The 12,373-nt window shown below is 38.5% G+C and overlaps 1 protein-coding gene across 1 annotated transcript in view; it reads left to right on the top strand.

Annotated features, from left to right (window-relative positions):
• USH2A (usherin) overlaps positions 1-12,373 on the top strand; it is a 548,586-nt gene that overhangs the window by 385,824 nt on the left and 150,389 nt on the right. The window contains exons 42-46 of the mRNA XM_034764482.1: positions 2,036-2,158; positions 4,933-5,096; positions 6,356-6,565; positions 7,881-8,083; positions 10,074-10,186. Of these exons, the coding sequence (XP_034620373.1) occupies positions 2,036-2,158; positions 4,933-5,096; positions 6,356-6,565; positions 7,881-8,083; positions 10,074-10,186 (813 nt within the window). The remainder of the gene's footprint in view (positions 1-2,035; positions 2,159-4,932; positions 5,097-6,355; positions 6,566-7,880; positions 8,084-10,073; positions 10,187-12,373) is intronic.

Raw genomic sequence — 12,373 nt, 5'->3', positions numbered from 1 at the left:
AATTCCATGCCTCTGTTGATCCATGGGGTAAATATACTTCAGCGTTTAATTCACAAATGGGACCAGAGGCAATCCTTGGCTTACCTAGATCCAGCCCAGAGAATTGTCAGCTTCGTGGCATGCTCTCCCACTTTTTTCAGACCCTGTGGAAGCCCCTCACTGAGATTCAGGCTCCATGGTGTGGATGCAGGGCAAGCAGAATTTTCCTATATTCTCAGGCACTCAACCAGCGGGGCAAACTATTTTGAGTTATTGCTGTCTGAGTCAGCATTAATTTGTACAGGTTCTACCTCTGCACTGTGGAAATCCAGCTGAAACACCACAGTAAAGAGGGGAATGCATTGTAGCTGTCAGAGCACTGTCATCCAAGAGGCTAGAATGAAACAGCAGGAGGGCAGGATACAATGCAAACCCAGCTCTAATACATATAGCCCTGAACTGCCTATGCCTCCTGGGATCCATGCAGATCTCAGCGGAGTCGGAGGTTTTGTGGGCTGAAACAGCTGCCAGTTTTTAGTGGTGGTTTAGGGGAACAGGCCACCACTTGGGGAAGAATTAGGAGAAAACTCTGAGAGTATAAACTCAGGGAGCCCCCAGTACCCTATGCAGGTTAGTCCTACACAGGGGAAGACGGGGCTATTTATAATTTGGTGAGATGAAATATTCTTCAAAACTGAAGATTATTTTGTGTTTGGTTCATGGTGGTGTATATGATAAATAGATTGTGGATGAGTGGAGGAGAAAAGAAGCAGCAAGATTCCTGGGAGCTTCAGAACAGGGGCAAGACAGAAGTGGGTTGATTAGAGGAAGGCAGGCAGGACTGTTCCTTGAAAGATGGGGAAGAACCCCCTTTGGTGTTATCTTGTCCTGGGAGCTGGACAGGAGTACATGCAGGGTTGGATATTGACTTGAATCCGTGCTTTCCCATTTATAAAATAAATGAAATCAACATCCTTCATTCACGTGGCGTAGGGCATCACACAGGCTCGTCCATGCGTTGAGGCATTCGGTAGTTTACTTTACACCTAGCACACTTTTACAGGCGTGTATTATTGCACCGCAGCAGCATCCACAGCTTCCTGCCTGCTTTTCTTAATGCTTAATTAGAGCACACTCCTGCTGAATGAATCCGATTGCATCAAGATATTTGAAACCTTTGAAAAGCAATGTACATTTCTCTGAAGTCAACAACATGACCATTTTACCATTGAGGACTGAAGTAATTCAACATGAGCTACAGCTGCAAACTTCATTTCCTTCATGGTGTGCCATGCTGCTCTCAACCAGAAACACCACTAAAGCAGCTGCTCAGTACGGCGTGATGGAGAAAGAAGTCTGCAGCAGCAGCCGCTGCCAGGGAGTGTGATTTACCCTCCATCACCATCCAGCGTTCAAAAAGATGTTGATGTTTCTTACGATTTGTCTTTGAATTATATTGAACAGAATTTGCCAGGGCTTTATTTAGTAAAATTGTTATATTTTGTTTTTGGATTCCCAAACATTGATAACCCTTGATGCAAAAGTTGTTCTTTGGGTATGAAGTCATCAGAACATTTTGGTGAAATTACAACTTAATTAAGTTTTATTAATTACTCCAGTTAAACTCCCAGATACTATAGTGATGGGTGCTTTTGAAATGTGTGATATACTGTCCCTCATTCACTCAGAAAAGACCAGGCTTGGATAACCTAAAATAAATCTTAAATGTCTTCTCACAAACTGCAAACTCTGCCACAAGCCCTGGCTAGATGCAGAGAAGGCATTTGACTCAATAAAATGGTCATACCATTAAAAACTCTGATTCTTTCTTTCAAATGAAAGCAGGATGAAACACTTCATTATCCATTTTCAAAGTATATTGGTAATTGAATGTTTTAAACCTGGAAATATTAAAAAGTTTATCTGAGAAACTTTACAGCTGTAAAAACAAAATAATGTGTGGCTTTAAAAAAAAAAAACAATCCCCCTCCCCCTGATTTTTGTGTAATAACATTAGTTGAGATAATCCCGGTGTTCTGCTTGTCTTTTGTGTTAGATATGAGCTCCTGAGACGTAAAATCCGGCAACCACTTGCATCAAATCCCCCTGAAGATTTAAATCTGTGGCACAATATTTACTCAGGAACTCAGTGGTTTTATGAAGATAAGGGTCTTAGCAGGTGAGATTACAAAAACTATAAAAAAACAAATGCTGGCATTTTGTATAGTGCATGTTCAATAGTTCAGAGTGTTCCTTGTGTCTTTATGTTGTGAACATATTAATTGTGTAATGAAACATTTTCTGTCATCTTGGCATTAACCATTGTGACATGCATGGGTTTATTTTTATTTTGTCGCTCTTGAATCTCGCACATAGTATCTTGCTGTAAAAATTCAAGTGAAATTGACTATATGAAGTGAATTTTGAGCTTTGATCTGTTCATACAGTCAAACCATTTACATTCACTGTAAATCACGGTGTTGGCACATCACGCGCAAGCTGAGTGAATGGTTGAGAAGTTCTGTTTCGGATGGATTAAAGCTTGGTGTCAGAGCATTATTTTTCAATCAGTTTTTTAAATTGCCAACATTGATTATTGTCTCAATATTTCCGAACTCAACAACAGATATTTAAAGCATTCCTAGCTCTAACTTAATTACAGCTTTGTGGTGACTACCTCAGTAGTCTATACTTATGTCACGGAGCCGTGCGATCTGGTCTATCCCCCAACCTGTAACCAGTCCCTTGGGAGTGACCCTTTTATTGTGCCAGCTGCCAACGGTCTACACAGTTCTGCTGGGGCAGGCCCGCAGCCTCTACAACTCTGAAACTGTCTTTAGATGGCGGAGATACTTGTTTCTCTCCATGGCTCCTTGAAGGATATCCAGCCAAGCCAGAGCCATGTGGGAGGTTTGTGTTGTACCCTTCCAGTGTGCCGTGCACTTAGTAAATATTTGCAGCAACACAAGGCAACTTTTTCCCAAACAAGATAATTTATTAATCACCTGAGATACAGAATCTTAAATTATTAGATTAGCCTAGAGAAGCAAAGATTAAGACAAAGACATCCTGGCAAGCTGATGTAAAATCCATCTTGGTCCTCTCTCTGGGTAGGTCTACTCATGCGGTGGTGTGTAGGGCAGTGGTTCTCAAAGCTGGTGCGCCGCTTGTTCAGGGAAAGCCCCTGGCGGTCCGGGCTGGTTTGTTTACCTGCCACGTCCGCAGGTTCGGCCAATCGCTGCTCCAACTGGCCGCAGTACACTGCTCCAGGCCAATGGGAGCTGCCAGAATCGGCACAGGCCGAGGGATGTGCTGGCCTATGCTGCAAGACCGAGCCATGTTTTAAACATCTGAAGACTGTTGCATTTTAATAGGTTCCCTCAATAGGTTCATTTGTAGTGTGTATAGCACCAAAGAAGCCAACATTATAGCCCTGACTCTTCAAAGATAGTGGGGCTCTGCCTGCATCACTCTTTATGTACAAGAGCACTGTAACTTCCAAGGAAGTAGTATGGAACATGTGGCAATGAGAGGCAACTAGTCGGAGGGACACAAAGGAGCATTTTGGGGAGGGTCATGGGGCCCTTGCCCTCCCCCCCCACACACACACAGTTGCCATTGCAAGTGACTGAAATATTGGAGAGAGTAATTAGAATGCACTTAGGGTGACCAGAGGGCAAGTGTGAAAAATCGGGACGGGGTGGGGGGTAATAGGTGCCTATATAAGAAAAAGCCCCCAAAATCGGGACTGTCCCTATAAAATCGGGACATCTGGTCACCCTAAATGCACTGATAGTATCAGATGTTGCACCAGCTTTTCAAAAGTGCTCATCACCACAACTAGGGTCAGATTTTCAAAATAGCTCAGCTTTCATTTGGGCACCTAAACGAAATAGATTTTCAAAAGGTCTCAGCACCCACTTGCACCCCTGCTTTTCAATAGGAGCTGCTGAGGGCTCAGCTCTTTTGAAAATGTGGCTATTTATTTAGGTGCCTAAATGAGAGTTGGTGAATGCCAAGGTGTTTTCAAAATCTGGCCTGGTATCTGTATTAAATAACATGACACAGTAGAGAAAAAGAGCACAGGAAATTCATATTTTTCCAATGCAGCCTCCACATATTGCGTATTTACTGTAAGTTCCACTATCATGTTGATAGAAGTATATTTCATAGTGATGTTACTAAAATCAAGGGTTGGATTAGAGTATCCTATCTTTTTCTGATTTTAATTGTTTTCTTGTTTTTATAATACAAATAACCGATTACAAAATCCTACATGTATATATATTGACATCTTTTGAACAGCAGAAGAAACTATGGTGTGATAGTTATTTCCTCTATTAAATATACAGTTGGCTTCTGACAATACCTCATGCATATGCTGAATATGTCAGAGTACAGTTCTGGAGGAAATTATGAACTGGGTTTGCAATCTTAGTCGCTAGCCCCTGGCCCAGATCTTCAAAGGTATTTAGGTGCCTAACTCCCACTGATTTCTTTGTTATGTTTTGGGAGGGTTATTGCAGGACAGCGGGTGTATGAAGAATAGCTATCACAAGCGAGATTCGGGAATTTGACATTGAATTTCCGAAAAGGGGGCGGGGGAAGCCTCATTGGATTAAATTTGGATCCAAACTTTGGGAATTTGCCATTGCTGTAATTACATCCTGAATTGAGTAATAATGTCACACCACCCCAGAAATAATAAATATAAGGAAATGAAATATGGTATTTTGTATTTGTTAGCATGTTAGTGTTAGCCAAGTCTTTCTACCAAACACACAACGATTCTATTATAGATTTTGTATATGCTGAAATAATGCAACAAGGTAGCTTTTGAGAAAAAGCAAGCTTTGTTTGACACAGCTGGAAGGACAATGCTAAATGTTTTGTATGTCTGTGATAAAATACATATTTTCTTCTTTTGTAATTATTATTTTAAAAATGTCTTAGGTACACAACATACGAGTATAAACTCATAGTACACAATGAGGTAGGATATACATCAAGTGAGGAAGTGATTGCTACTACATTAGCAGGATTTCCGGAGAAGGGGAGTAGCCTCACTGTGCGAACTCTTAATCATACGGCAATAGAAGTGGAATGGTCAAAACCAAGTAAGTGAACTTAGTATTTATTACGTTAATTAAATCTTAACCTGTCATCAGTTCTGGTGATCTGCATTGCACTGTCAAGAAACAAAATCCTTATCCTGATCAACTGTTGCACTCACTGTCTCTGAAAGGGCCCTAACGGAAGCGGAAAGAACATGGAAGTCGCATTTCTTTTTACTATACATTATTTTAATGAGGGGTGGAGAAAAAGAGAAAATTTAAGCCTGTGGAGGTTCTTTAAAACCTATAAAGAAAGAGTACACAATGTTCTGTTATCTTTGTGTATATTTTCATCCCTTTGTATGAGGATTTACACATTCCTTCAGGATGAGTGAAAATCTGTCTGTCTACTTATTCACTTATGTTCTGCCTCTTAACATGAAGACCTACCATTACAGTAGTGGTAAACTTCATGCCTTACATGCAAATGATTTTGTAAGGACTGACTGGCGATGCTCAATAAATACAGGCTCTTTGTTTTATAATTGCATGCCTGAAGTAAGCATGCTTATAAAACCTGACAAACGTAATAGATCTGAAGCAGCTCACTGAAGTTTCATTACCTTAGTAATCTGAACCTCTGACCTTCCACATGTAGGTAATGCAATCTGGTTTTATTTTCATTCATACTTAAAAAATTTCCCAGGTATCTGTTTGTGAATGCAAAGGTTAAACATCAAGTGAGGGTCATTAATAGAAAGCCTTGTTGCATTATCATCTTATTTCATTGCTAAATATGTTACACTACGCAGATTAACTATTCTGTCTCCCTATAATGTTTCTTATTTTTGTAATATTCATTTTTAAATCATTCTCTTGGTTTGTCAGTACCTAGGAAGACGTGAAGATAACTTGCCCTGATATCCTTCTATTAGACTCTAACAATAGAGTAATTAGAGGGAAAATATACTGAGAATGACTGGCTATTAATTAGTACCTTATTCCACAGGGAGTCTTATTAATTTTGATGGGGCTATTCACAGAGAAATATACTAGTATATACCAGTATAAGTAAAGATGCAAAATCAAGCAAGGAAAGTTTGGGGCAAGTAGGGAAGAATACTGTTATTTCTATTTATATTGGGGCAATTTCTGAAGAATACTGTAGTGTTTTTAATAAGGGTAGATATCAAGGAACATTGTTTAGTCGGCAAAACAAATTCCATTGATAAGAACATGTATTTTCCATTTAATAACAGAAATCTACTGAATGTGTCCCCTTTAATCTCCCAGACATTTATTGATGTTTCTTTCTTTCCCAGAACTGCAAGATTTGCAAGGAGATGTTGAATATTATATCCTCTTCTGGAACTCCACTACGTATAACAATTCTCAGAGCATCCAGGCCAATGTAAACTATGCTGTCATTGGCGACTTGCATCCCAGCACAGAGTATCAGGTTTTTGTTCAAGTTTTCAATGGCGTCCACAGCATCAACAGTGAAGTGGTACACGTGACTACTTCAGATGGAGGTTGGTTCAGCCTGAAAGCAGCTTGGCTTAAAATATGAGAATGAAATTGATTGATTTTTGTTTGGGTTGAGATCAGTCATCCTTTCATTATAAAAATTTCCGGTATAAAAGGAAAAAGGGCTAAAACGCTAAAATGCTTAAGTGCTAGTTGTCATCAAGTGGCAGATCAATAAAATGTCCCACTGAGACAGAAGCACAAAGCTCTAATAGCGTATATTAACCCAGTTTGTTCTCATCTTCCTTTGTGTACTACGATCTATGTACACTATATTTGGAATGGAGTTCATGTCAATAAATGGTGAAATTTAAAAACAATTAATGGTTTTTAAAAAGATTTGCTCTGTGAAGCGGTGTGCTTTTGACATGACAGTCAAATGCAGGACCTTTTCTGAGTCACCAGAAATGTAAGGTGCAAGTTCAGCCTCTGAGAAAATTTCCCTATGAGTCATTTCCAAGCCAGTTGGCTGGCGGGGGAGAGAAAAAAACACTTGTGAATCTGAAATGTGTTTGGAATGGTCTTTCTAATCTTTTTGGCTTTATAAAGTCTCATTATAAACATTATAATATCATTATCTCAGAAGCAAGAGTTCCAGGTCATTAGCAAAGCACTTTAAGTGAGGATTCCATTTCCTTGGTGATGCCAAAGGTCAGCACCTTTTGTTTATAAAATAGAATTGATCGCAAGGGCAATTTTTCAACTGGTTAAGATGGGCTCCTAGGATAAAAATAGGTCTTTGCATAGTTATTTCTGACATGCTTTAATAATTGTGTAATTTAACGCTAAGGAAGTTTTTTTTTTTTAGCATTAGACTTCATCATTGCCTATAGTAATCAACATTCAAAACCATTTACATAATGACAATATTGCATATTACTTCATATTGCTTGACTTACAAGGCTCAGAACATCAAAGAATTTGTCACGTTCCACCAGACGCAGTGTATTTTTGTGTTAGTTTTTGCTTGAAAAGCAAAATTGCATCTTTTTTGAGAGGGGATGGGGGGCATAAAAATAATAACTGTGTGTTGGCAGTACAGATGGGTGAATAATTTATCATCATATCCCACTGGTCACATACCATTGAAGATTAACACTATGCTGGTGGTATAAAGCATTTTACCACCAACTCTCATGGTTTCTAACTGAGAGTATAATAAGCCAATTTACAGAGAACTACAGACTGTGATAACTTCATCAGAGGAAAGCAGATAAGCAGTGAACCCTTTGCTAAACCTAAATACTAATCTGCATTTGGTTAAACAAGTGCTTTTACAGAGACAGCTGGAGTTTATTCAGTTTCTTCCTTTATTTCTAGAGCCTGAGGGCATGTTCCCTCCAGAGGTTGTCATCATCAACAGTACAGCTGTACGTGTCATCTGGACATCGCCTTCAAACCCAAATGGTGTTGTCACAGAGTATTCTATCTATGTAAATAATAAGCAGTACAAGACTGGAATGAACGAACCTGGGTCCTTTCTTTTAGGAGACTTGTCTCCATTCACTATATACAATATACAGGTCAGAACAATTTTGTTTTGCAGGCTGTGCAACTTGTATTAATTTTACATAAAATATGTGTGGTTCAGGGCAGAATTGTGAATATAGGGACACACACGTCTGTATGGATACAGGGCTGGAAGTGACTCTCTCTCTCTCTCTCTACATTTCTATGAGTCAATAAAGAGATGAATACATGCCATGAATGTTTGTATCTTTATTTAAAAAATACTAATACACAAATAATATATATATTATTTATTACTATTATATAATATTAGAGACAGTATAGATTGGTTTATATATGTATTTGTAGACATATATTTTTACACACACACATTTATTTTCAGCATAATTTTGGGGCCATATACAATTTTCAAATTTCCTCTTTTCACCCTCAGAACTCCATTTGATTTCACCTAAATTCCATATGCTATGACATTAGCAAAGCCCCAGTATATATATATTACAAGGAGGAAAAGAGTCTACTCCTACTCATTAAAAGAAAATTGCAATTGTTTTAGAAACATCAGGCATGCATAATATATCAGCACAGAGAAATAATGATATTGCATTTGTCATCCTTTTATCATCTTTTTCCCCCTCCTCTTTCTGTGGAGGAAGCAGCACTGAGCCATGAAATCATAATGGTACTTTCTTATGCTGTTGAGAGCGACATCTTTTTCTTTCTGTCTGTCTCTGACTCCTTCTCTTCAGATAGCTATCAAAAGTCAAAATGCTGTAGGCATTTCCTAGAATATAAGTTCAAGGAAAAACAAATATTTATCTATTTAGTGAATTGTATTGATACACTTTAGAAAGCGCAGTTTGCTGGCTCCTAATTGTAACTATTCCAGACTTAGGTTGCGCTATGTATGGAAAGGTCTTAGTAGTAGTCATGTATACTCTGTTCTAAATTTTGCATCCAGTTACTACGTGCCATAAATAAACGTCACAGACAGGCACTCCATAACAGATTTCTATGTTCCAGCCCCTCTGTAACAGCAAACCTCCATCCATGAATACACATATGACTTTCCCAATGCTTCTTGGAAGCACATTTGTCAATGGTAATGCAAATTCAGAGTACTGCCACACTTATGGACTCTTAGTATTAATATACCATAGCCACCTTCTGTTGCTTGCAATATTAATTGTTTTCCTCTGTAGCACTTCAGCTTTCCCAATCTTTGTATTGGGCCAACGTTCAGAACAATCTACTAGGTAAAATCAGACTATTCAGCTGGGATCTTCTTTGGATGTATCATTTCCCCCTCCCCACCATGCACCTTGGAAACAACATTATCTGGATGTGTGTCTGTCTGACGGCTTATCTTCATGTATGAGCTCTTGTTTGTTTCTGCTGCTGTGTATTGCATGACCTCTCTGTTGCTAATGTAGGGGTGACATTACCATTCTTCACTTGTCATCTTTCTTCTATCTATTTAGATTCGTCTCAGGAACTGAAGGAGTAGGTGGTTATTTTCTTGTGAGATTTTTAATAGCAAAAAATATTGTTTGTATAGGATTTTTCATCTTCAAAGTACAGTACAAACATAAAATAAACATCCTTATGAGGTAAAATTGCCCACGTTTTACAGAGAAGAACCTGATAGACACTGGAAGGCAAAGTGACTTGTTTTAGGCCAGGCAAGAGATGAGAGTCAAAATGAGAATTTAGAAGTTTTTGATCTCCTAGTCCATACTGTTTCTCAACATGATGTGCCAGAGTCTACTGTTACGAACATCAATACAAACCTGCAGTAACTGTATTGACTCCTGTGTAACTGAGAGCAGAAGTTAGCACCAGATATATAAATATAGTCATACCCAGGACAATAAAAGAGCACAATATCTGAGCACTTATCTTAAAATTAAATTTTCCTGGTTATGTAGAATTCAGTGATCGGGAGGAAAAACTACTTTAAGGGGGGCAGGAAGGCTAAACAAGTAACAGTGTTAATTAACTTCTGCAACTGGATTTTTACAAGTATCATTCTTTTGCACCAAGGTTGAAGTCTGCACAGCGTACGCTTGTGTGAAAAGCAATAAAACCCAAATTACAACTGTGGAAGATGAGCCAAATGAGCTGTCAGCACCCATAATACACGTTCTCAGTCCAAGGTACTGTACTGTATTTGTTTTTCTTAAGTCACAACTACTTGTAGCCACAGTGAAAAATATAATTTGAGGATATGTTCCTTCATTTCAGAATAAGGAGCATTAGAAAAATTAAAATATAGTTTAAGATCTTCCTAATTTCTTTGCTAGTGATGGTCATTTTTGCTATTAGAGTTATGGCCAGCTGAGCTACTAAAAAAAAACCTCTCATGTTTAGCTGGCTGCATGTACCGGTTATTGGTCATCAGTTTGTGATATTACTGAATAAGAGGCAATATAAATGTAAGGCAGCTAAATTAAGGTACGTGGGAGAATGAAAATCATCAAACTTACTGTTCGGTAAGGGGAGGGGAATGAATGTGGAAAAGAACCATTTGACACTGATAATGGAAGCTAAGGTAACTGTGAGAGAAACAGTCACACATCATGACAATAAGAATTAATAAACCATCTTAAAAGGTGTGTGTGTGTGTGTCTGTGCCTCCTGTCTGTTTGCAATCTGCATCTCCTCTGCCTCTCTCCCCCACTCATGGACAAACTTCTCAACAGTAATAATAGTGCCAGGCTGGCAGATTCCAGAGGCAGCCACGTAGTGACATACATGGTAATTTTTTCTTTAAAAGAACCATGGTGGAAACGAACATTTTCCAAAGGAGAGGCTATAACTAATGGACATACAGTGCCAAAACATTTATCAAAATTACACCAACCATAAAACAGCCTCCTGCATGTATGTTATTGTTGGTGTGATTTTATTACACTTCTGGGCATGGAGGGCCTGTTAGCGATGTTTCTTTTGCAGAAACAACAACATTATCTTTTAAATAACTAAAATCTAATATCTAAGCCTTCAGAAATGGTCAGCAGAATGGATTTACTCTCCCAATATTTAAAAGGAATTTCTGTTTGCTGTTAATCATTTCTACATTTTCCTTGAATTCTATATTTGTCTCTGAATAAGGTAATCATTGGGTGAAATTAAGCTTGCTATTTTTCTGTCACACATACAGATACAGTCAAAGCTTGTTTGATGATAAGAACTCAATTCAGGATCTCATCTTTTGCCCTTGGCTTTAACTTTATGTATGCCTTTGTCTGTATTGTCTGTACTGCAAACACTTATGTGTGTTTCTGCTATTATTTACAAACTAAATATGTCATAACACATGAGTGCAAAAAGATCAGAAATACCTTCCAATTTTATAATCTGTTCAGCCAGAAACAGACTGTTTCTACATTGCCTTTCCCTACATGTCATATTATCATCAGCTGTTCTTATATCCCAAAAGAATACTAACTACTGATCGATTGCCCGGACATGTCTGGCCGTGGCCTACATGTGCCCCGGGTAGTTCATTTATTTGCCACGGTGGATTTGCTAGAGTGGAATTTAATCAATAGCTAATTCATTAATTCTGGTCCTCGAGTATGTAGGGACTGTGCAGTATAAAAATGGCTGGCTGGCTTCAGCTTTGATTGAAATATGACAAACACAGCAGCTGACAGCTTCAGCAGGTGCTGGACTGAATATGAATTTTGCTTATTTATCCTCCATATAGGAATAAGCTTAGGGGGAAAATTCCAGTTTGTATAAACAAAAGGACATTTTAATATGTATCTGCCAACAGACAAAAAAGGGCATTTCTAGAGTATAGGCTCATGAGAAGGATGAGATATAGCACAGATCATGCAGTTTATTGTCTTTAATTGGAACCCTGGCAGTTTCTCCACTTTCTGAATCCGTTTCGGGAGCTGTATTATTGATGAGAAAGCTGTAGGATAATGTCTTTGTAGCATTCACAAATAATTGTTTTCAAATTTGCCTCCAGGTGTTGTATGACATAAATTATAATTTCACCCACCGACTTTTTAGAAGTCTTTCTGATAGCAGCTCTATCCAGGCTGTTCTAATGAAGGTTATACCACCATCACCAATATGAATACCTTCTTTCCCCACCACCCCCAACAGTAACTCAGCTTCAGGCTGAAACTTGGTACAAAATGTTACAGTCCAATATTTATTCATTTTTTTAATGCCAGTCTTGAAACACAAAATGGTATGGAACCCATTCATGAACTCCTTGTTCAGTTTTTTCTCAGTTCTTATTCAGTCATAATTCCCATTGCAATCAAGGGTGCAGTTTGCCTGAGTAAGGAGCTCAGGATTAATCCCTATGTGAGAGCATTTAA

This window comes from Trachemys scripta, chromosome 3 (genome assembly GCF_013100865.1).
Source record: "Trachemys scripta elegans isolate TJP31775 chromosome 3, CAS_Tse_1.0, whole genome shotgun sequence".
Lineage (NCBI taxonomy): Eukaryota > Metazoa > Chordata > Testudines > Emydidae > Trachemys > Trachemys scripta.
The sequence above is the reverse complement of the archived record's forward strand: the minus strand, read 5'-3'. Positions and strand labels throughout refer to the sequence as shown.